Source organism: Theropithecus gelada, chromosome 16 (genome assembly GCF_003255815.1).
Source record: "Theropithecus gelada isolate Dixy chromosome 16, Tgel_1.0, whole genome shotgun sequence".
Lineage (NCBI taxonomy): Eukaryota > Metazoa > Chordata > Mammalia > Primates > Cercopithecidae > Theropithecus > Theropithecus gelada.
Window position 1 is genome coordinate 65,132,966 of NC_037684.1, and position 25,837 is coordinate 65,158,802.

The 25,837-nt window shown below is 46.3% G+C and overlaps 1 protein-coding gene across 2 annotated transcripts in view; it reads right to left on the reverse strand.

Annotated features, from left to right (window-relative positions):
• Positions 1-25,837, reverse strand: part of PIK3R6 (phosphoinositide-3-kinase regulatory subunit 6) — a 66,244-nt gene that overhangs the window by 31,941 nt on the left and 8,466 nt on the right. Inside the window, exons 2-8 of one of the 2 annotated variants that reach the window (XM_025362825.1) lie at positions 16,577-16,677; positions 6,488-6,571; positions 4,846-5,205; positions 4,354-4,422; positions 3,235-3,367; positions 2,990-3,161; positions 1,724-1,907 (exon numbers count right to left, since the gene is read on the reverse strand). In XM_025362825.1, the coding sequence (XP_025218610.1) occupies positions 1,724-1,907; positions 2,990-3,042 (237 nt within the window). In that variant the 5' untranslated portion in view covers positions 3,043-3,161; positions 3,235-3,367; positions 4,354-4,422; ... (1 more) ...; positions 6,488-6,571; positions 16,577-16,677. The remainder of the gene's footprint in view (positions 1-1,723; positions 1,908-2,989; positions 3,162-3,234; positions 3,368-4,353; positions 4,423-4,845; positions 5,206-6,487; positions 6,572-16,576; positions 16,678-25,837) is intronic. The other variant, XM_025362824.1, reaches the window with a different exon arrangement.

Below are 25,837 nucleotides of genomic sequence, written 5' to 3' on the forward strand. Positions count from 1 at the left end.
TTTTTTTGAGACGGAGTCTCGCTCTGTCGCCCAGGCTGGAGTGCAGTGGTGTGATCTTGGCTCATTGCAATCTCTGCCTCCCAGGTTCAAGCAATTCTCCTGCCTCAGCCTCCCGAGTAGCTGGGACTACAGGCACGCACCACCACATCCAGCTAATTTTTGTATTTTTAGTAGAGACAGGGTTTCACCGTGTTGGCCAGGATGGTCTCAATCTCCTGACCTAGTGATCTGCCCGTCTTGGCCTCCCAAAGTGTTGGGATTACAGGCGTGAGCCACCGCACCCGGTTGAAAGTAACTTTTAAGTAAAGACTTGGCCAGGCATAGTGGCTCACGTATGTAATCCCGGCACTTTGGGAGGCCAAGGCGGGCGGATCACAAGGTCAGGAGATGGAGACCATCCTGGCTAACACGATGAAACCCCGTCTCTACTAAAAATACAAAAAATTAGCCGGGCGTGGTGGCGGGCACCTGTAGTCCCGGCTACTCAGGAGGCTGAGGCAGGAGAATGGCGTGAACCTGGGAGGCGGAGCTTGCAGTGAGCCGAGATTGTGCCACTGCACTCCAGCCTGGGCGACAGAGCGAGACTCCGTCTCAAAAAAAAAAAAAAAAAAAGTGAAGACTTGAGGTGAAAGAGTGAGTCATGCAGGTATCTGAGAGAATGTTCCAAGCATAGGGAGCAGTGAGTGCAAAGGCCCTGGGGTGCAACTGTGTCAGGCGTGCGCATGTTGGGAGAAAAATGAAGAGGCTTGTTTAGCTGGAGCAGAGGAAATGAGAGGGAAACTTAGGAGGCAGGCCAGAGAGGAAATGAAGAGAGGTGGGAACAGATCAAGGCCCTCAAGATGTGGTTCTTGTAGACAGTTTTATTTTTAGAGATGGGGTGCCTCTCTGTTGCCCAGGCTAGAGTGCAGTGGTACAATCAAAGCTCACTGCAGCCTTGAACTTGGCTCAAGTGATCCTCCTGCCTTCTGAGTAGCTGGGACTGCAAACACATGTCACTACGCCTGGCATTTTAAAATATTTTTTGTAGAAATGGGGTCTCACTATGTCGCCCAGGCTGGTCTCAAACTCGTGGCCTCAAGCAATCCTCCTGCCTCAGTCTCCCAAGTACCTGGGATTATAGGCATGAGCCACCACACCAGGCTTTTATAGGTCATTGCAATCACTTTGGCTTTGACTCTGAGTGAGATGATGTAGTAGCTACTGTTGTGGTGACCCAGATTCCTGCTTTCAGGACTGAGACATGTATTCACCCTGCTGCTAGGAATACTGGTGTTATCTTATATCTTATTATTGTGTTTTGTTTTTTGGAAATGGAGTCTCGCTCTGTCACCTAGGCTGGAGTGCAGTAGCACAACCTTGGCTCACTGCAACCTCCACCTCCCAGGTTCAAGCTATTCTCTTGCCTCAGCCTCCCAAGTAGCTGGGATTATAGGCATGTGCCACCACGGCAGTTAGTTTCTGTATTTTTAGTAGAGACCGGGTTTCGCCATGTTGGCCAGGCTGGTCTCGAACTCCTGCCCTCAGGTGATACGCCCGCCTCAGCCTCTCAAAGTGCTGGGGTTACAGGTGGGAGCCACCGTGACCCGCCAGAATGTATGAATTTTTGATTTGGGGGAAAAGGTGATATGAAACAGGAGAAGGAGGACGAGCAGGGTGAGCAGCTGGTACGGGCATCCAGGGACCAGGGCTGGAACTGACAAGGGGCTGCAGGCAGGGCCATTACCTGCAGCTTCCTGTGCAGAGCGCCTGCGTGACAGGCTTCCCCCAGAGCCGCCTGCAGGGCGTGGGAGACCACGTGGCGCATGCAGGCCTCTGGTGTCTGCTGCTCCTGGGCCGCTTCGATCTCCAGTAGCAGAGCACTGCACACGGAGGCAGACACCAGCTCGGGATCCACGAAGAGGAACACTCTGAGGGCAGAGGCAGAGGGGGGAGGTGGGATTGATAGTAACTAATGGGAGAGGGGCCACCGGCTGGGCACTGTCAGAGCTGTGCAGCACCCCCAAGTAATTTAATCCTGCTGAAAAGAGGGGTCTCAGATTCGAAAGTCTCTAGGTGGGATGACAATAGGGAGTGGTGAGGACTGTGGCAAATAAGAGCATGCACTGCCCTTCTAGAGGGGCAGCTCTAATCACTGTCCACAGAAGACAGCAGGCCTAGTCCCGTGTCTAGGAAAGTTCCAGCCTCAATCCTGCTCCCTCTCTCAGCATCCTGGCCCAGGGACCAGGTCACCCTCTAGGAGCCAGAACTGGAATTCTGAGCTCTGAGTGGATCCCCTCTTCTCTCATCACTCTTATCACACCAGAGAGCCGACCTCCCCTACTCCCTCCTCCTCACCCACTGTGTCTCCCCACCTCTCCCATGCTAAGTCCTCTGGGTGCCCTGGGCCTCCTTGCATCTTTCATGAACACAGCACCTCACACCCCAAACTCAAGCTGTGCCTTTCAGGGCCAAGTTAGTGGAGGTGCCTGCAGAAAAGGGAGGTGCCACTCCCAATTTCTTCACCCCTCTCCCCAGCATGAGCAGGGGACACTTCCTCAGTCTTATCTAAGGGGCTGGGCGTCTCCCATGGAAGCCCTCGGGCTTCATTGTGCACCTGCGCCTGAGCCCCTCCGCTATGGCTATTCTGCAGTCTCCTCTGGCTGCCTGGCTGGTACGATGCTGCATCATGGCCAAGGGCAGGATGGAGGTGGAATGACAGAGCTCCAAAGTGGCCCCGAGGTCATGTCCACCTTCTGCACGTGAGCCAGGTAGCTTCAAATCCAGCCTCAGAAGAAAGACCTATCCTGTGTTCAGTGGTCTCCAGAAAACAATATGACGCCAACCTTGAACTGCAAACGCACTCCACTGCTGGACAAATGCCAGGGCTGGGGAGTTCTGCTAGGGCTCTTCTTAATCCAGCCTCCTCTTCTGTCCTCCTGCCAGGGAGCAGTCACTAACGCCACAACACTTTTAGGAGGCTGAAGGGAGCAGTTTTTCTGGGGCCACTCACCTCTCCTGGTAGGGATACAGTTCATTCATCAAGTTCTGTTCGGCAATGACCATCCTTTGGTAGAGGGTCCCTGCAAACCAGACCACTTTGGCCAACCAGCCCCCAGGTCTCTCTGATTCCCATTCTCCACCTTCCTACAGAAGGTGTGGAGGCTTTTGAGCCCCCTGGTATCCTGGAGAAAAAGGAAAGACCCTGGGCAGTGTTGGAGGTGCAGCAGGGAGACAAAGATGCCCTGTGACTCTCACCTGGGACGGCCGTCTCTGTTTTCAGCCTTATCGCGCAGTCCAAGGCGACTGTGCAGTAGGGGGTGGGCAGGGTCAGTAACCTCGTGCAAAAGGCGTAGATTCTCTGGTAGAGCTCCTCTGTGATTCCTGTGGCCTGTGGGGAGGTGAGAGGGAGGAGGGGGAGGTAAGAAGGAGGAGGGGGAGGCGAGAGGGAGAAGGGGGAGGTGAGAGGGAGGAGGGGGAGGTAAGAGGGAGGAGGGGGAGGCGAGAGGGAGAAGGGGGAGGTGAGAGGGAGGAGGGGGAGGTAAGAGGGAGGAGGAGGAGGTGAAGGGTCCCAGGGGAGTTTCCGGGGCGGGGCTTGGGAGAAGAGGTGGAAGGTCAGGCCTAACAGCCAGACCTGGGCTCACAGCTCTCTCCCAAACCCACACCTTCCAGCCTCTTCTCCCAGCACCTGTAAGACATCCCTTTGTCACCCCGCCCCAACTTACCGAGATAAAAATTCATCGCATCAATTCTGCAAGCAAATCAACTTCCTCCCAGCCCTCCTGCTCTATCAGGGAAGCACATTCCTGCGGTTCTCCAGGCTCAAAACCTCGGAGGCACTTCCTCAGTCTCCTTTGCTCCTCCTTGCATCCCACAGGCCTGGGCTCCACAGTGCCCAGGAGGCCCCCCTCTCCCTCCCCACCTCCCTGTGCCCTCTGCCTCTGCCGGAGCTAAGCCCCGTCTTGACCCTGGACTCTCCGGCAACCCCAGACTTGCTCTTCCTGCCTTCCTTAACCCCCACTCCCACCCCCTGCGACAACGCACAGCTCCCGATTACTCTTCCTGAAACATTCACCGCATCTGTATCATGTCTCTTCTCTGTGTAGGGATCAGCGATGTCTCCTGTCGCACTGCACACAGGAGCAAATGCAAAGACCTCATCCTGCCATTCAAGGCCATTGTCTCTCCAAAGTTCTCTCTCCATATAGGAGGGAAAGGGGGTGGCTGGCGCTTAGAAGCCAGTTTAGGGCGGGTAATCCAAGGGATTTTCTAGTCTCATCCTGGCAGAGACTGACTGCCCACTAAGGGGAAAGGACAGTGTCTGGCCCAGCCACGTGCAGGTCACCAGTACCACCTCGACCTCAGTCCCCGGCTCACCTTGGTGAGCACGTACATTACAGTGTGCAGCAAGGGAATGATGACATGCCGGAGGTCCTCGCTTTCCGCCTGGAAAACAGGAGATCACGTGACAGGTATTGGGCTGGGGGACTCCCCACCTCTTAGCAGGAGGCAGTGTAGGCTGGGGGTGGGCAGGAGATGGGGTGGAAGGCAGCCAGGGTGACAGCAAAGGGCCATTGTCTGCTCTGGATAGAGGACTGGGGAGGGAAGGGCACATAGGTGAGGAAGCCCCTCGGGGAGGGTGTGGGAGCATGGGGGGGCCTCAGAGATCTCTGCAGGTGAGGGGCCAAATTCAGTTAGGGTAGGAGTCGCAGCAAAGCAACAAACAAGTCCCCAGCTTGGAGCCACCCTTGAATGCAGTGTTTCCCACACAGCTGCAAGCACGACATTGGGTAGTGTGGAGGATAATTTAGGTAGCCCGAGGATAATTTTGAGAAATGTTAATAATCGTATATTTATGTTTATAAGCACCTTCTGTTTCTGACAAATGATATGGATTTTCCATTTGTGGTCACATTATGGCGCTTCTTTTTGAAAGATGTTTATTCAAGTAACACAATGAGAGTCGATGTAAAGAAAATATTGCTTATGTAAAAGTACAGGAGGGAGATGCCTATGATAAAAATTATGCAGGCAACCAAAGCTTGGGAGACATACAGCTGCCAGGACTGAGCCCCTGCCCAACTGGCCCCTCTCTTCCTTTCATCCCCATCTTCCTTCCTGAGATCCAGGAACTCACCTTCTCCAGTTCTCTGAGCAGAATGCGGACCAGCGCCGGGCTCTTACCAGGATCTCGCTCGACCTTCTTGTGCAGGGACCATCTCCACATGCCTGGGCCAGGAGAAAGGGGAGCCCAGCATGACCAGGTGGGAAGGAGCTCTTAGAGGAGACTCCTCTGAGCAGGACCCTGAGCCCTGGAGCCCCAGCCGCAGCTCCGACCAGCCGCAGGTCTGACCCTGCCACCAGCGCTTGGCTCCAGGTGCACCTGGGCACCTGGGTGGGCTCCTCCCAAGGCGAGAGTTCTGATCTGTAGCCCTTTGTGGACAGTGAATTCCCAGGGCAGAAAGGAAGGCAGGTGGGACACCAGTGGGGACAGGTTGTGACAGGTGTATGCATGTGGATCACAGAGCAGCAGTGCTTGCAGGTGTGTGCCCCCAGCCACATTCTGGAAGTCCTGCAGGCCTGGAGTGCTGAGGGGAATTAAGTTTGAAAGTGAAGCTAGGGGCCGGGCGCGGTGGCTCAAGCCTGTAATCCCAGCACTTTGGGAGGCCGAGACGGGCGGATCACGAGGTCAGGCGATCGAGACCATCCTGGCTAACACAGTGAAACCCCGTCTCTACTAAAAATACAAAAAACTAGCTGGGCGAGGTGGCGGGCGCCTGTAGTCCCAGCTATTCGGGAGGCTGAGGCAGGAGAATGGCGTAAACCTGGGAGGTGGAGCTTGCAGTGAACTGAGATCCGGCCACTGCACTCCAGCCTGGGCGACAGAGCGAGACTCCGTCTCAAAAAAAAAAAAAAAAAGAAAGAAAGTGAAGCTAGGGAAGGTGGGTTAACAAAGAGGGTGGCAGGCTGGGTGCCGTGGCTCACGCCTGTAATCCCAGCACTTTAGGAGGCTGAGGCAGGTGGATCACTTGAGGTCAGGAGTTCGAGACCAGCCTGGTCAACATGGTGAAACCTCATCTCTACTAAAAATACAAAAATTAGCCAGGTGTGGTGGCGCATGCCTGTAATCTCAGCTACTCGGGAGGCTGAGGCAGGCGGATCACTTGAACCGGGGAGGCAGAGGTTGCGGTGAGCCGAGTTTGCGCCACTGTACTCCAGCCCGGGTGACAGAGTGAGACTCCATCTCAAAAACAAAAGAAAAAAAAAGGAAAGAAAAATGGTGGCAGATCCCCAACGTGCTCTGCGGCAGTTGCTGGGAGGGTTGAACTAGGGAGCAGAGAAGCCTTCTCAGTCCTTCAGGCTCTAGGTATTTCCAGCAGGAAAGGGGTTTGGCGAGAAGACCCTTGCCCCATGAGCTCCAGGCCAGGCCCTTTCCTGTATGTGTGTGTGTTGTTGGCTGGGGTTGGGTGGAGGTCAGTGGGACCAGCCGCTGCCACCAGCTGGCTCTTACCTTGGTTGCTCTGCAGGGCAGGGGCCTGGGTGCTGAGCTCCCGGAGCACAGCCTGCACGCTCCTCTGGAGGTCCAGCTCCACGTCTGGGAAGTAGTAGGGGTGGGAGGAAACTCAGTCCACTGAGCCTCACCCTCGTCCCACCTCCATTCCTCCTCAGAATGTCTTTAGCCATTTCTCTGAGCCTCAAGAGGTGCCCGAAGTAATCTACTTAGAGCTGGCAGCCAGCATGCCAGCCAGGGCTGGAATATAGCCTTTCCTTCCACATTTCTGTGTTCTTTGTAAAACCAGCATTTCCCAAAGTGCAGTATGTGTACCACTGGTGGTATGCAGGACAATTTTAAATGGCATACAAACAACCTTAAAATTTGAATAGTTATGCATTTATTGTAATGCATGTTAGAAAATACATACATGTATTTTCATATATATGAAATATATATCCTCCAAATATATATATGAAACATATATGCCTCCAAACATGTATATGAAATATATATATCCTCCAAATATGTATATAAATATATATATCCTCCAAATATATATAAATATATATATCCTCCAAATATGTATATGAAACATATATGGCCTCCAAACATGTATATGAAATATATATATTCTCCAAATATGTATATGAAATATATATATCCTCCAAATATGTATATAAATATATGTATCCTCCAAATATGTATATGAAATATATATATCCTCCAAATACACATATAAATATATATCCTCCAAACATGTATATGAATATATATATCCTCCAAATATGTATATGAAATATATATATCTTCAAAATATGTATATAAATATCTATATCCTCCAAATATGTATATGAAATTATATATCCTCCCAATATATATAAATATATATATCCTCCCAATATGTATATGAAATATATATATCCTCCAAATATATGTATGAAATATACATATCCTCCAAATAGATATGTTATATATATAAAAAACTATTAGGTTGGTGCAAAAGTAATTGCAGTTTTTGTTATTATTATTATTATTATTTTGAGGCAGAGTCTCACTCTGTCGCCCAGGCTGGAGTGCAGTGGCACGATCTCGGCTCACTGCAAGCTCCGCCTCCCAGGTTCATGCCATTCTCCTGCCTCAGCCTCCCGAGTAGCTGGAACTACAGATGCCCGCCACCATGCCTGGTTAATTTTTTATATTTTTAGTACAGACTGGGTTTCACCGTGTTAGCCAGGATGGTCTCCATCTCCTGACCTTGTGATCTGCCCACCTCAGCCTCCCAAAGTTCTGGGGTTACAGGCGTGAGCCACCACGCCCAGCCTTTGCCATTATTTTTAATAGTTCCTCAATCCATGCATGAAGCTAGAACTTATTTATTTGATTTATTTATTCTTTTGAAGCCTACAGCACCCTGTGTTTTCCGGTAGTCTCCCATCTAAGCATAAAGCTAAAATCTAAAGTCAACTTGAAGAATCATGTCAGATCCATACCAGGACAGGTGATAACAAAGACTCTCTCCTGGACCAAACCTTACTTGGCCCCCTCTTAGCCCTTGTCTTCACTGGGCCTCAGCCTTGGTTCCTGTCCTGCCTTTGGCCTGCCCATCCCAATTTTAGCAAGAATCCTGCCAAATCAGTTTAGGTTGGAATCCCCCACCCTTAATATCTCCTGCACCCTTTCATGTACAAGAATTTGACCTGCCTCTAGCAAGAGTCCCGTTAGCTCAGTTTAGCAAGAATGCCCCGACCCTTGATGTCTCCTCTTAGGAATTTTCTATCCACTGACCGCTTCACTCTGCCCATTGGCTGTAAATCCCCAACTGGCTTTTCCTTATTCCACGTTGAGCCTGGTTTCTCTTTCCTAATGCAATAGTCTTGGATAAGTCTTCCTTACCATTTTAACAAGTGTCAGAATAAATTTTTTCTTTAACAGTGGTACACTGACATGGAAAAAAAACAACCACCACCATGAAAGTGGTACAAGAATAAGCCACTGACATTTGGGAAGTGTGGTAGCTGTGAGAATGCACCTCGCTCATCTCCCAATACCGCGAGTTTAATGGATGCAGGTCCCCAGCTGCTGTGCTGTTGTAGTGCTTTGGATATTTGACCCTCCAAATCTCAGGTTGAAACACCCCCAGTGTTGGAGGTGGGGCCTAATGGGAGGTGTTAGGGCCATGGAAGTGGATGCCTCATGAATGCCATCCTTGCGGTAGTGAGTGAGTTCTCATTCTATTAGCTCCCCTGAGAACTGGTTGTTAAAAAGAGCCTGGCACCTTCCCCCTCTCTCTTGCTTCATCTCTCAGCATGTGATCTGTACACGCTGGCTTCCCTTCCACCAGGAGTGGAAGCTTCCTGAGCCCTGAGCCCCTTATCAGAAGCAAATGCTGGCACTCTGCTTCTTGTACAGCCTGCAGAACACTGAGCCAAATAAACCTCTTTTATTTATAAATTACCCAGCTGCAGGTGTTCCTTTATATTATAGCAATGCAAACAGACTAAGACAGCTGTGAAATCCATCACTTTCTGCTGAGCCACACTTCCCAGCCAATACGGGGTATGGTAGTGGTTCTAAAGCAGGCCCTTCCCCAGGAGATGCTCAAGCTTCTCCAACTGCCCTGCTGAGCTTTTCTTGGACTCCCGTCAGTCCAAGGCATTTCCACTGCTCCTTCTTCCTTTTCTCCTTCATTCGGAGTCAGATTTGCACCAGGGTCTGACAGCTGCTCTCCCAGGTCCCTCTCCGTTTCTGTCACACCAGTGTTTCCCCGAATAAATCCTTGAACTTGGTGTCTGCTTCTTGGCAGATCCGGACTCAGACAGGAAGTATGGGAAACACTCCTCACACAATAAATTCCTCTTTGCAATTAGCTCCCACCAAGAGTTTGCCATTATAGGTGAGTGTGTATTCTCTGATTGTCAGACAACACAAACCACGTGCCTCAAGGGTTCCTCTTTGACTTGGCTATCAGGAAACTTATGGTCAAATTGGGGCCCAGTCTCAAAAATTAGCTCATCTCATGTGACAGGGATCTCTCTTCTTGGTCCTTTTTGGTGCTCCTGCTTTATATTCTATTTAATCTACATCTGAATTGTCTCAGATTCCTTTGGAAGTAAGTAGAACAGAGATAACACGTTTAAAAATTGGCAGATTGCAATCCAAGAGTTAAAATTTTTTTAGGCCAAGTCACCATAGATGCTAGTGCCCATGGTCTGGCCCCTCCTCAGACCCGTGCAACGCCTATGGGGGTCACATCCCTGAAGCCCCCACTTTCTTCCTGGCTCTCATATGTTCCCTGTGAGACACTTGTCCCTGGCTAGGCCTGGTCCTGAATCTCCTCCAGGCTGAGCGTGGACAGGGTGTTACAGCCGCATCTGCCCACCTGGTCCCTCTGCTGGGCAGAGCATCATCTCTCCAGACTGTCAAGGTAATCATTTATCTTGGCTTGAAGGTTAGTGACAGTCTTTCCTCCATCTATGCATTTCTACCTTGCATGAAGATTTAATGAATTAATGCAGGATGAGTTATTAGAACATTAGCTGGTGCTAAGTCTTTTTTCTTTCTCCTCCCTCCTTCGCTGTCTCCTTCCCTTCCTTCCTTTCTTTTCTCCTTCCTTCTTTCTCTTTCTTATTCTGTCTTCCACTGCATATTTGCACGGAAAGGCTGAAAACTGTGACAAGTGTGATTTCCTCTCATTCCCCTCATCAGAAGCACAGCCAAGCCTTTGTCTTCTGAGCCTAGGTACCCTTGCTTTGCAAGGGAAGTTGAGTTTTTGTGTTTCACACAAAAATAGAGAAGTTGCCAGTAGCCCTGGGAGATCACTTCAAATAAATTTTGTTTTTGAATGTCTGGGTAGCTAAAACAAACTCTCAGGCTTTGGTCCACATCTGGCTTGCTATGTGTTTTGTTTGGGCTTGTATAGTGTCTTAAAAAAAAAAATAAAGCAATGAATTAGCTGCCAACATTTACAAGTCAGGAGATTTTGCATAACAGTTTGGGTTTCTGGCATCTCTTGAAAATCTGACAATCTGTTGACACTGAACCTAGATTCTTCTCACATGTGACAATTGTAGGGGGTGGGGAGCAATTGCCCCCTTAGATGAGCACAGCTTCTCTAGGTCTTTCTAGTTCCCCACGCCTCGGTTTCACTCATTGACATCCTCTGCCTGGCCCCTGGAGGCACTTCATTCTGAGGCTCCTGGCAAGTTGACTGAGCCAATCAAGCTGGATTGTGTAAGTGCAGAAGGTTGATGCTTTTAAAGAGGAGAGTGGCCCAGGCCAAGGGTGGAGGTTGAATTCCCTAAGACTGTGAGAGCACAAGAGATATAGGGTTCCAGGGAATGAGGAAAATCAGACCAGCTGGGACAAAGTTTACCAGTGGTGGCAAAGGTCAGATGAGTGCCGCTAAGCACGAACCCTGTGCCTCTGATGCCACAGCAAAGGTCTCCTGAGCCATCTTCACCAGAGCATGAGACTGTCCCCCAAGGCAGGCTCTATCTCCCTCTGGACCTTGCAAGTCTGGCCAAGCAGTTCTGGTGGTTGCAGCCATCATGGACTGGAGACCACAGCCTTTTCCAACTACCCAGACTTTATAAACCCTGAGCTTTTACAAACTCCCACGGAGGGGAAAGCACTCCAAGTGAATGATGCTAGAGTTCATCCTAACCTTGGAAAATGAGAGACTGAAGCTGGTTTTGATTTGATTAAATGAAAGAAAGAAATGGGATATTTCCTGTATCTCCAGTGACTCAGCATTGTTCATATATGATATGCAGGTCTGACACCCTTGATGACTCAAATAGTCAATAGATAAATGGCATCCGTTATTATTATCCTCCTCTGCATCCAGGAATGTGGGATATTACTAATTAGGTATTAATATTATTGTTAATATTAAAGCTTTTATTTTTTATTTAAAACATTTTTAACTTTTATTTTAGGCTCAAGAGGTACATGTGCAGGTTTGTTACCTGGGTATATTGCTTGATGCTGAGGTTTGTAGTATGGATGATCCCATCACCTACGTACTATGAGTACTATTACTAATAATAGTACTACTCATAGTACCCAACTGTGAGTAGTACTAGTATCCAAACTAACTAGTTTTTGAACGCTTTCCCCTTTCCCTCCCTCCCCTTTCTAGTACCCCCCGGTTTCTATTGTTGCCATCTTTGTGTCCATGAGTACCCAAAGTTTAGCTCCCACCTGTAAGTGAGAACATGCAGTATTTGGTTTTCCATTCCTGCATTAATTCACTTAGTGTAGTAGCTTCCAGCTCCATCCATGTTGCAGCAAAGAATATGATTTCATCCTTTTTTATGGCTGCATAGTATTCCATGTTGTATACGCAACACATTTTCTTTATCCAGTCTGTTGTTGACGGGCACCTAGGTTGATTCTGTGTCTCTGCTATTGTGAATAGTGCTGCGATGAACATGCAAGTGCATGAGTCTTTTTGATAGAATGATTTGTTTCTTGGGGGATACATACCCAGTAGTGGGATTGCTGGGTCGAATGGTAACTCTGTTTTAAGTTCTTTGTGAAATCTCCAAACTGATTTCCACAGTGGCTGAACTAGTTTACATTCTCACCAACAGTGTATAAGCATTCCCTTTACTCCACAGCCTTGCCAGCATCTGTTGTTTTTTGACTTTTTACTAGTAGCCATTCTGAGTGCTGTGAGATGGTTTTGATTTTCATGTTTCTGATAAGTAGTAACATGGAGCATTTTTCCATATTTGTTGGCTGCTTGTATGTCTTCTTTTGAGAAGTGTCTGTTCATGTCTTTTGCCCATTTTTTTAAGTGGGGTTATTTGTTTTTTGCATAATCAGTTGCGTAAATTCCTTATATATTGTGGATATTAGACCTCTGTTGGAATGCATACTTTGTGAATATTTTCTCCTATTCTGTAGGTTGTGTGTTTACTCTGTTGATAATTTCTTTTACTGCACAGAAGCTCTTTAGTGTAGGCCAGGTGTGGTGGCTCATGCCTGTAATCCCAGCACTTTGGGAGGCAGAGAGGGGCGGATCACTTGAGGCCGGGAGTTCGAGACTAGACTGGCTAACAGGGCAAAATCCTATCTCTACTAAAAATACAAAAATTAGCTAGGCGTAATGATGCACGCCTGTGATCCCAGCTACACAGGAGGCTGAGACATGAGAATCACTTAAACCTGGGGGGTGGAGATTGCAGTGAGCTGAGATTGTGCCACTACACTCCAGCCTGGGTAACAGAGCAAGTGTCTCAACAAAACAAAACAAAAAGAAGCTTTTTAGTGTAGTTAGGTCCCAATTGTCAATTTTTGTTTTTGCTGCAATTGCTTTTGAGGACTTAGTCCATAAATTCTTTCTCAAGATTGATGTCTAGAATGGTATTGCCTAGGATTCATATACTTTAAGGTCTTACATTTAAATCTTTAATCTATCTTGAGTTAATTTTTGTATATGGGGAAAGGGTAGTGGTTCAGTTTCATTCTTCTGCATATGGCTAGCCAGTTATCCCAGCACCATTTATTGAATAGAAAGTTCTTTCCCCATTGCTTATGTTTGTCAGCTTGGTCAAAGATCAGGTGGCTGTAGGCATGTAGCTTTATTTCTGGATTCTTTATTGTGTTCCATTGTTTATGTGTCTATTTTTATACTAGTACCATGCTGTTTTGGTTACTGTAGCCTTGTAGTATAGTTTGAGGTTAATGTGATGCCTCCAGCTTGGTTCTTTTTACTTAGGATTGCTTTGGCTATTTGAGCCCTTTTTTGGTTCCATATAAATTTTAGAATACTTTTTTCTAGTTCTGTGAAAAATGACATTGGTAGTTTGGTAGGAATAGCATTGAATCTGTAGATTTCTCTGGGTGGTATGGCCATTTTAACAATATTGATTCTTCCAATCCATGAGCATTGGAATTGTTTTCCATTTGTTCATGTCATCTATAATTTCTTTTTAGCAGTGTTTTGTACTTGTAAAGATCTTTCACCTCCTTGAATACATAACATTTAAATAGCACTTGAAAGGCGTACACACAGAGAGTCTTCCATAGGTATGGTGAGGTGATGCTATGTGCTCACCAAACCAAGTTCATTTTTGTCGCCAAGAGACAGCAATACTGCATTTCCCAAACTCCTCTGCAGTTAGATAAAAGCCATGTGACTGCATTCTGGCCAATGGAATGTGGTGGAAATGATGTAAATCACTCGCAGGCCTGTGTTCCCTGCACTGTCCTCCATACTCCCCTTCCCTTTGCACAAGACGGAATAAGTCTCATTGTCTGCTTGAAGCTCAAATTGGACTGTGGTGAGAATAAGAATAAGCATGTTTTGTCTTAATCCTCTGACATCTGGGGCCGTTTGCTTTTAAAGCAGCTACTGTTCTCTGACTGACTCATGGATATGCAAAGTGTTTTCCAATGTCTTATCTCACTTGATTCTGACAAGCACCCTGTGAGTTTGGCAGGACAAATACTATTCTTTCCCTGTTTGATAGATGCCAGGTCTAGAGCCCTTACCTTTGTCACATATTGCCTCTCCAATCACAGAAAGCCACACCTAGAGGGCCTCCAGTACCCAGATGCACCTCTTCCAGCCTACACCTGATCCTCCTTACCCCTATGCAGTATAAAGGCTCAGATTGTTTGGAAAACCTTTGCAATCTTACCCCTGTTTGCAGGCATGGCAAAATAACAACAGCTTGGTGCCCCTGAAATATTGCTCTTTTGCATACCCTGAAATAAATATTTTACTTCTCAGGTACCCCTCTTCGTAACTGTAGGACGGGAGGACTCTAAGAGCTGTGAGAAGGTGGAGAGTGTTAAAAACAATCATAGGCCAGGCGCGGTGGCTCACGCCTGTAATCCCAGCACTTCGGGAGGCCGAGGCAGGCATATCACCTGAGATCAGGAGTTCAAGATCAGCCTGGGCAACATGGTGAAACTCCGTCTCTACTAAAAATACAGAAAAATTAGCCGGACATGGTGGTGCACGCCTGTAATCCCAGCTACTTGGGAGGTTGAGGCTGGAGAATCGCTGGAACCCAGGAGGCGGAGGCTGCAGTGAGCCGAGATGGCGCCATTGCACTCCAGTCTGGGTGACAGAGAGAGACTCCGTCTCAAAAAAAAAAAAAAAAGTCATAACGTGGAAAGACAACTGCAGTCCTGGTCATGATGAACTCCTCTTCTGAGTTGCCAGGGTAATCATCCTGATTTGGGGATGTTTCCTTTTACCCATTGGATCTGGGAGTCATCTGCCACACCTTTGGAGGGGGAAGTCAGTGGCTTCACCTGCCCAGCGTCCCCCCCTGCTCATTGCAGTCTTGGTGGGACTGTGACCCAGGTGCCTACTTAGCTTCAACCTTGGTGTGGGCACAGGACCAGGCTGCCCAAGGACTGATACTCTCTGTCTCTGTCTCTCTCTCAGGCTTGGGCAGAGAATGGCCAGGAGGGAAGGACGCCTGGTGTGCTCTCCAAGGACACTGCCTACCTCTCTCTGTCCTGGTGGCAGGGCTACGCTTTCCCTGCCCTTTCTGGTGTCTGGTGCTTCAGCTTTTCCTTTGATGCTTGGCCACATTTTTAAAAAATTAAATTGGCCACATTAGTTTCTATTGCTTACATACAACAAACCTTTATTGGTGCACCTCTTTTCCTAAAAGACAGCATGGCGTGTAATTATTGTTCTAAAGTGAGTGCAAAGTAAGTTGGATTTGAAACACCTTCATGTGTCACTTAACTACAGGGATATGTTCTGAGAAATACGTCATGGGGCAATTTCATCAGTGTATGGATATCGCAGAGCTCACTTACACAAACCTACACGGCATAGCCTGCTACACACCTAGGCGACAAACCTACACAGCGTGTGACTGCACTGAGTACTGTAGGCAACTGTAACACAATGGTTTCTGTGTGTCTAAACGTGTCTAAACATAGCAAAGGCACAGTAAAAATATGGTACTCTGTCATGGGACCACTGCTGTTTATAAGGCTTGTCGTTGACCAAAACGTTGCCAATATGCAGTGCCTGACTGTATTTAGGAGATTTTCACAGTGCTTCCCCATCCCAACCCTCCCACTCCAAGCCCCAGCTGGTTATGGATGACCCAGAATATTGTAACACCAGGATTCACTGGGGTTGCCCGACTCCGTGGAGCTTCTTCTGATTGGACGAGGCTCTCGATGGATGGATGGATGGATGGACGTCAAAAGAATTTATGTCATAGGAATATTAACAACTGAGCAGCTGATGCCTAGGGGGTGCCCTTCCCTTCCCCAGGACAGGGATCTTTAGGGGAATTAGAGTCTCGGCTTGGTGGCCTAAGGTGTGATATTTGACTTTCCAGGTGACCAATAGATGATGCGCACCTTGCTGGGGGTCGGTCATCTTTCCCTGTTGTCCCAAGTTGACATAGGGTGAAGAGTCCAGGCTTTGAAATCAGCCAGACTAGGCCCCAGTTCTGGCTTTGCCACTTACTAGCTGTGTGGCTTTGAGGAAATTATATAACCTCTCCAGGCCTCAGTTTCCCTTTCAGAAAAATGAGGATAATCATAGTGCTAGCCCCACCTCACAGAATCCTTCTGGCATTTGTGCAAGGCAATCCATACTGAAATCATTAAGCCTAGACACTGGAGCTAGATCGTTGGGTTCCACTCCTGATTTGACCACTCAATAGCTATGTGACTGGGGGAAAAGTACCTGCCCCTGGCATGCCTCCATTTCCCCTTCTGTAAAACGAGGGTAATAATCCCTATCTTAGGGGGTTAACCAAGACTAAATGAGTTAATATTTGTCAAGTGCTTTTATCCCTCCTCAATCCATTATAAGTGCTATATAGGTTTTTGTTAAATAGTCACAAGTATTTGGCAGTAAATCTTGACTATTCTTGTCATTATTCCCATTGTCAAGCTCAGTGTCCAGCCAGCAGTTGGAGCCTCGTGCAAGTGTGTAGATGTCCAACTCTCAAGATGTACTCACATTTAGGCAGGATCCCTGAACTGTGGTCTTGCAGCCTGTCTACGTGCAGGGGGTCCTGCCAGCCCTAGAGGCATCCTCACCCATGAGAAGGGCCTTCCCCACTTGGCAGCAGGCTCACTAGACCCCTTTCCCCCCACCACACTGACCTGAGCTCTCCATGGGAGCCTTTGGGTGTAGGAGGAGGATGTGGTTGTCTCAGGCAGCAGAATAGAAAACAAGGTGGTTGCTTTTCTGCACAGAGGTGGTTCTGTAAAATAAGAGGCAGTTAATTAGTGGAAGCAGTGGAAAGGTGCAGAAAGCACCTTGGGAAATGGAGACGCTCCTAAGCGACCTAGGCTTCTAGCACGCTGGGGGGAAGTCTAGCTGTATTTAAGAAAAGTTATGGCTGGGTGCGTTGGCTCACACCTGTAATCCCAGCACTTTGGGAGGCCAAGGCGAGTCGGTCACTTGAGGTCAGGAGTTCGAGACCAGCCCAACCAACATGGTTATGGTTGGTTCGAGACCAGCCCAACCATTTCTACTAAAAATACAAAAAATTAGCTGGGCATGGTGGCAGGTGCCTGTAATTCCAGCTACTCAGGAGGCCGACACAGGAGAATCGCCTGAACCTGGGAGGCGGAGGTAGCAGTGAGCTGAGATGGTGCCACTGCACTCCAGCCTGGGCAAGACTTTGGCTGAAAAAAGAAAGAGAAAAGAGAAAACTTATATAGTGCTTACTATGTGCCAGGCATCACTCTTCTAAGCACTTAAGAAATATCAACTTTTTAATATTAATATTAAGCTTATGAGGCAGGTTCTATCTCTGCCCCCCTCCCCAGTTCTATAGATGGGGAAACTGAAACACAGAGAGGCTAAATAACTATTCAAAGTCAAATAGCTAGTAAGTAAGGAATGAGGACTTGAACTCAGACCGTCTGGCTCTAGAGCCCTCCCTTAAGCACGACCTCTGGCTGTCCCACTGTGACCCCAGTGGGAGATCCTGCCAGAATCTGCTCCCCAGAGCAATAAACCCAATGACCAGAACGCAGAGGAACTCCAAACAAATCCAACAGTTTGTTTTTGTAGAGAAAACAAGCAAACAAACAAACATATAATTGGGAAAGCTAATCTCAAAAGAGATAAAAAAGAGACAATATTAGAAATGATAAATGTCATATATATATATTTATTTATACCAAAAAAGAAAATCTGAGTCCCCTGTGTCACACCTGGTTTTCTAGGAAAATAAAAATGACTCAAAAGGCTCTAGAAGAATCAGAAAAACTGCTTCTATTTGTAACCAGTGAGGAAATAGAGACAGTTGTCAAAGAACTAGCTCCGAGGGAGTGATGTCTGGCTCAGATGGTTCTTCTGATAAGTTTTTTCAAACCTACAAAGAAAATATCTATATTATTTAATCTGTTCCAAAACATGGAGATAGAAGGGAAGATTCTCAGTTTATTGGATGGCTTAACCTTGATACTAAAATCTAATAAAGGTAGTTTAAAAAAAAACAGATCACGCACTTCATATCCATTGGAATGACCGTTTTATATATACAGAAGAAAAAAAAAAACCCAACCAAAAAAAAAAAAAAAAAACAAGCATTGGCAAGGGTGTGGAGAACTGTATTTGTTTGGAGTTCCCCTGCTTTCCAGTCCTTGAGTTTATTGCTCTGGGGCGCAGACTCTGGGAGGATGTGGTGCATTGCTGGTGGGAATTCAAAATGGCGTAGCTGCTGTGGAAAATGGTATGGCATGTTCTTCAAAAAGTCAAGAATAGAATTATCACATGATCTAGCAATTTCACTTTTAGGTAAATGCCCAAACGAATTGAAAACAGGAACTCAAACAGATCCTTGCATACCAATCTTAATAGAAGCATTATTCAAAACAGCAAAATGGTAGAAGCGACTCAAATGTCCATCAACAGAGAAGCAATGAACGGATAAACAAAATACGATGTATACATAGAGTGGAAAGTTATTCAGCCTTAAAAAGGAATGAAATTCAGATATATGCTACATCATGGATGAACCTTGAGAACATTATGCTGAGTGAAGTAAGTCAGTCATAAAAGGACAAATATTGTATGATTCCACTTATATGAGATACCTAGAATAGGCAAATTCACAGAGGCAGAGACAGCAAGTATGACAGAGTACCAGGGACTGGGGAAGGGATGAAAGGGAAGTTATTGTGTAATGGGTACAGAGTCTCTGTTTGGAATGATGAGAAGGTTCTGGAAATGGATAGCAGTAATCGTCGCTCAATATTGTGAATGTACTTAATGCCATTGAATTATATACTTAAAAATGGCTAAGATAGTAAATTTTATACATCCATATTTTACCAAAATAGCAAAATAGACCACGCTGCTCACCTACAAATATCCATATAACATTTAAAAATAGATATCAACTAATTGAATTCAGCAATGGATTGTAATTATAATGTACTACAATTTCAGCCTACTGACAATCATAGAAATGAATATTAAAATGAGAGTGGCAGGCCGGGCATGGTGGCTCATGTCTGCAATCCCAGCACTTGGGGAGGCCGAGGTGGGCAGATCATGAGGTCGAGAGTTTGAGACCAGCCTGACCAACATGATGAAACCCTGTCTCTACTAAAAAATACAAAAATTAGCTGGGTATGGTAGCACTCACCTGTAATCCCAGCTACTCGGGAGGCTGAGGTAGGAGAATCGCTTGAACCTGGGAGGTGGAGGTTGCAGTGAGTCAAGATGTCGCTACTGCACTCCAGCCTGGGTGACAGAGGGAGACTCCGTCTCAAAAAAAAAAAAAAAAATTAGAGTGACAAAGATTATGACAAAAGATAATGACATCTAGTATTGGCAAGGATAGGATATGAGAAAATTTCCAGTCATACATAGTTGGTGAGAAGAGAAATTAGTATAGCCTTTCTGGGTGACTGCTGGACAATATTTATCAAAACTCAAAATGTTCATACTTTTTTGTCCAAGCAATTTCACTTTTAGAAACCTATCCGAAGGGAAATATTGGACAAATGGATAAAGGATATGTACAACAACATTCATTAAAACATTGTTAACAACAGAGAAAAACCAGATTAAAAAACTAAAGGCACAATTATAGAGTACCAAGTAAATAAATTAATCTGTGCAACAAAATACCATACAGTTATAAAATTATGGTATACATCTGTATTGGCTGAATTCAGAAGATACAATACCATTTACAATAGCCGCAAATATTTTTTAAAAAATAAATATTTAGGCCAGACATGGTGGCTCATGCCTGTAGTCAATGAACACAGTATTTCTCTCCATTTATTTAGGTCTTCTCTGATTTATCTAATCAGCATTTTATAGTTTTCATCATATGGCTCCTGCATGTTTTGTTAGATTTATCTCTAAATACTTATTTATTTATTTATTTATTTATTTATTATTTGAGACGGAGTCTCGCCCTGTCGCCAGGCTGGAGTGCAATGGCATGATCTTGGCTCACTGAAACCTCCGCCTCCTGGGTTCAAGCAATTCTCCTGCCTCAGCCTCCCAAGTAGCTGGGACTACAGGCACGCACCACTATGCCCAGCTAATTCTTGTACTTTTAGTAGAGACGGGGTTTCACTATGTTGGCCAGGCTGGTCTTGAACTCCTGACCTCATGATCCTCCCGCCTCGGCCTCCCAAAGTGTTGGGATTACAGGCGTGAGCCACCACGCCCAGCCTCGCACTCCCTATTTTAAGAATTACTATAAAGTTATTAGTGAAGGGCTAGACACATGAATCAATGGAACAGAACAAAGAGTTCAGAAGCAGGACCACACAGATATGGTTAATTGATTTTTGACAAAGTTGTAAAGGCAAGTCAATGGAGAAAGGAATCTTTTCAACAAATGGTGATGGAACAATTGATCATTAATATGCAAAACAAGAAGCAAAACCTTGACATAAACCTCAGACCTTACACAAAAATGAACTAAAAGTGGACATAGATTTGAATGTAAAATTCAAAACAGTAAACTTTTAGAAGAAAGCATAGGAAAAAATCCTTGTAACCTCATGTTAAGGAAAAAGTTTTTAGATACAATACCAAAGCATGATCCATAAAAGAAAAAAATGACAAATTAGACTTCATTGAAATTTAAAACTTTGGTTTTGTGACAGATGCCTTTAACAAAATGAAAAAACAGGCTGGGCACAGTGGCTCACGCCTGTTATCCCAACATTTTGGGAGGCCAAGGTGGGTGGATCACCTGAGGTCAGGAGTTCGAGACCAGCCTGGCCAATATATTGAAACCCCATCTCTACGAAAAATACAAAAATTAGTTGGGTGTGTAGGCGCACGCCTGTAATCCCAGTTACCCAGAAGGCTGAGGCAGGAGAATCACTTGAACCTGGGCAGCAGAGGTTGCAATGAGCCGAGATTGTGCCACTGCACTCCAGCCTGGGTGACAGAGCGAGACTCCATCTCAGAAACAAAACAAAACAAACAACAACAATAAAATAAAATAAAATAATAAAATAAAATAAAATAAAGAAACAAAGTATAGACCTAGAGAAAATATTTGCAAATCACGTCTGACAAAAAAATATATATATGTAGGATAAATAAATAACTCTCAAAACTCAACAGTAAGAAAACAAATAATAATCCCCAAATGGGCAAAAGATCTAAATAAATACTTTACTAAAAAAACTATATGGATGGCAAATAAACACATGAAAAAATGCTCAATGCTATCAGCAGTTTGGGAAAGGCAGGTAAAAACCATGAGGTCTCACTATATGCCTATTAGAATGACTCAGATTTTAAAATGAGCAATAGAAAGTGCTGGAGAGCACACGGAGGAACTGAAATTCTGTCTCTTTTTTTTTAAAAAAATTATACTTTAAGTTCGGGGGATACATGTGCAGAATGTGCAGGTTTGTTACATAGGTATACACGTGCCATGGTGGTTTGCTGCACCCATCAACCCGTCAGGAGGAACTGGAATTCTCAGACGTTACTGGTGAGAATGTAAAATGGCACAGCCATTCTGGAAAACAGTTTGTCCATTTCTCATAAGGTTGCGCATCACTTACTGTATGATCCTGTAATCCCTAGCTATTTCCTCCAGAGGAATAAAAACTTGTGTTCCACACGAACACCTGCTCGTGGATATATAGAGCAGCTCTATTCAGAATGGCCCCAAACTGGAAACAACACAAATGCCTTCAGTGGGTGGGTGGATGAGCAAACTGTGATACACCCACACAGCGAAACACTCGGCATTAAAAAGAGAACTACGTGCAACGACGTGCATGAATCTTAGAGACATTATGCTGAGTAAAGGCAGCCAGGCTCTAAAGCCTGCGTGCTGTATGGTTCCATTTATATGACATTCTAGAAAAGAAGAAAAAAACAAAAACTACAGGGTCAGAAAATAGGTCAGTGTCAGATAAAGGAATCTTTATCTCTTTTTTAAAGCAAACGTTTAATTTTGAGATAACTGTAAATTCCCATCCAGTGGCAAGAAATAATAGAGAGTTCCTGGGTACCCTTTACCCAGTTTCCCCCCAGTGACCACATCTTGCAAAATGATATTACTGTATCAAAACCAAGACATTGGTTGGGCGCAGTGGTTCACGCCTATAATCCCAACACTTTGGGAGGCTGAGGCAGGTGGATCACTTGAGGTCGGGAGTTCGAGACCAGGCTGGCCAACATGGTGAAACCACGTCTCTACTAAAAATACAAAAATTAGCCAGGCGTGGTGGCGGGTGCCTGTCATCCCAGCTACTCGGGAGGCTGAGGCAGGAGAATTGCTTGAACCCGGGGGATGGAGTTTACAGTGAGCTGAGATCTTACCACTGCACTCCAGCCCAGGTCAAAGAGTGAAACTCCGTCTCAAAAACAAACAAACAAAAAAACCCCAGGATATTGATGTCGATACATTTTATTCAGATTTCCCCAGTTTTAACTGTACTTGTGTGTGTGTCAGTCTCTTACCTCTTAATGATACACACTAAACTACAAAAAAGGTGACTTACTTACCCATAAACAGTGGGGTCACAGGTAATTTTTATTTTAATACATTTCTACATTTTCTGATTTCTTAATATTAAGTACATTTGACCTTATTTTTGTATAACAGATGGCACACACAAAAGAAGAGAGCTAACATATTATGTTCAGGAACGTCGTAATAACATGAACGTTTGGGAGCCCACCAGTCAATTTAAGAACATTGTGCTGTGGGTTTAACTTTTAAAATAACAACAACAACAACAATAAAGTTATTAAAATAATCCCCCTTTTTCCCTCCCTGAGCTTCAGGGACGGCTGCACTAAGAAGCTGATTCATGCTGTGCTGTGGGCGTGACTGACTGGAGTCTGAAGAATTGAGTTCGAGTCGGGCTCCCCCGCCATTAGCCTGTGTGGCTCATTTTTTCTTGGCCTCTCTGAGCCTCAGTCACCTCCTTTGTGAGATCACACACCCAAAAGCGCCAGGTAGAATGTCAGACTATTGAACAACACCCTGTAGATAAAGGGCTGGGCCTGGAGATCAGGGACCCGAAACCCCAGTACAGAGAGGAGCGTGTCAACCATCCGTGCCGTACTGTCTGAAAATGCTCCCTGGCCTGTTTTGTGAATAAAAGTAGCCATCGAAATTGGAGTGAATGATGAAAATTCAAACACGAAAACTCCAACTTCCTGAAATTTTATTTCATGAAAATGAGACTGGCTGAGTTTCAGTCTTTTCCAGTCTAAGGGGGAGGAGCTGAAAATGGCAAGACAGTGTGAGCAGAGCCACCGCGTGGGGGTAGACAGGCAGGTGGGCATGAGGCAGATTCAGGTCCTGACCCCACATCCAGTGGTGGAGGGAAGCCACGAGGAGCTTTCCAGACGGGGTGCAGGAGGCTGGGGTTCCCAGGTCCCCCTGTGTGACCTGTGTGGATGTGGAGAATGATCATTATAACCTCCACCTGAATTGCCCCACCAGGTCCAAGCCACCATCATCTCTCGTATGGATCATGGCAGTACCCCTACAGGGTCTCCCAGCTTCCGTTCTTTCCCCTTATAATCTATTTTCTGATTCAAGATCTCCGATGGCTTCTCCTCGATCTCCTAGTGAACTCCACGCTGCCGACAAGCTCACCTGATCGGGCCCCAGCACACCTCTCCAGCTGCATCTCGTCCTGCCAAAGTTGGCCCTACCTCAGGACCTTTGCACGCCCCTGCCTGAAGCACCTTTCCCCCAGCTTTCCCCACAGCTGGCTCCCCGTCAGCATTCAGGTCTCACTGTCAATGTCACCTCCTCAGAGGCCTTTCCTGATCATCCTGTCCAAAATAGCCCTCCCTGTCACACTGCAGCACACTCTGTTTTATTCATAGCATTTATCAGTATGGAAAATTTTCCTGTCAGGCTTAGTTTTCTTGGCTAGTAATTAGAATGTGAACTCCACAAATACTGGGACGGGGCGTGTCTTGTTCACTGCAGCATGTCCAGCACCTAGGGCAGCACCCACTCAGTGGACAATGAATACCTATTTCAGATGCATATTTGATAAACGAATGAAAGTGAAGAATACTGCCGAAAGCCACATGGCCAATGAAGGATGGAACCAGGGCTAGAGCCCAGATCTCAACCTGGGGCGTGGGGTCGTGGCCACTTCCCGTGACCTCCGCATGCCCTCCTTTCCCCTCTCTAAACCTCACAAAGTCCCCCTCTGTCTTAGTGAAATAAAATGAACGCAAACTTCTGTCTGGGGTGGCATGGGTTAATAATGAACGTAGGGCAGCCTCGAGAGAAAAGAAATCTCACCAATAAAGACTAAGAGAGAAGTGTAAGATCCCAGGAGTTTTTGTGGCAAATGGAGAGTGCTTCTGGGCTGATTTTTAATTGAAACTAAAATTCCACTTTGGGAGACTGAGGCAGGTATATCACAAGATCAGGAGATCGAGACCATCCCGGCTAATATAGTGAAACCCCGTCTCTACTAAAAATACAAAAAAATTAGCTGGGCATGGTGGCAGGTACCTGTAATCCCAGCTACTCGGGAGGCTGAGGCAGGAGAATCGCTTGAATCTGGGAGGCGGAGCTTACAGTGAGCCGTGATCGCATCACTGCATACCAGCCTGGGCAACAAGAGTGAAACTCTGTCTCAAATAAAATAAAATAAAATAAAAAAAAAGAAAGTAAAATTCTAAGAAACTCTACCAGTAACTGTCAGAAAGCCTCCCTGATCATTTATTCATTCCTTCAGTCACTCACACATTCACTCATCAAACATTTATTCAGCGTTTCTATGTATTTGTGCAGGTGCTGCTTCCTTGCTCCTCCCCCAGGGGACCTTTGTGGTCGATTTCCTGTCCTTTGGGGCTGCTGGCCACACCAGTGTAGGGGAAGAGCCCCCAAGGGACAAGCTTGCACGTAGACAGGAAATGGAAATAGAAGCAGCTCATTCTCAAAATGCATCAACATCTCATGTGTCTTTGCTTCAGGAATGAGAAGAATTTTTTAGGAAATAAAGCTTGCCCTTTCAAGCACCAAACCATGCCTCTGAATGTTTTCTCAATTAATTTGGTTTGGTTTGGTTTGGTTTGAGATGGAGTTTCCCTCTTGTCGCCCAGGCTGGAGTGCAGTGGCGTGATCTCGGCTCACTGCAACCTCCGCCTCCTGGGTTCAAGCGATTCTCTTGCCTCGGCCTCCCTGAGGCTAGCAATTACAGGCACCTGCCACCACACCCAGCTAATTTTTGCATTTTTAGTAGAGACAGGGTTTCGCTATGTTAACCAGGCTGGTCTTGAACTCCTGGCCTCAGGTGATCCACCCGCCTTGGCCTCCCAAAGTGCTGGGATTAGAGGCAGGTGTGAGCCACGGCGCCTGGCTGTTTTCTCAATGAATCTTGATGGAAGCTGATTGCATGCATCGTGCCATAAAACGGTGACGATGGCAGGAGCTATCAGTAGGTGAGGACAACCCTACCCTACACTGAGTGGCTGTTACTGTTTGACTTCTCATGTGTGATTCCTCATTTCAGCAGCACCGACTGTGTCCTGCACTTAGTGGGTGAGTGGAGGCTGCAGTCCAGCCCACTGCTCTGCTGGCCTTTTTGTAATTTACCCGGGCAGGGAGGGTGAGGTTTTGCAATTCATCCATCCAAAGAGGAACTTGCTGTAATTTGTCTGCTCAGAGGGGTGCCTCTTTCTGATTTGAACAAAGTGCCTTCTGTGTTGGCTGCAGCCCTGCCTGGGCTGTGTCTGCTCCTCCACCCAACTGCCAATTTGCTGAAGGCTGAGAAGCTGGATAAGCACATGCAACTGTCTTGTATGTAAAATGAAGAAACAAAGCCTGAGAACTGATCAATGAAAAGAGCAGCAAACTTCCATGCATGGACTTGCAACTTCTATTTGCTCAGAAGGCCCTCTGGCTGTCTTCTGAGTTCCTGGCAGTG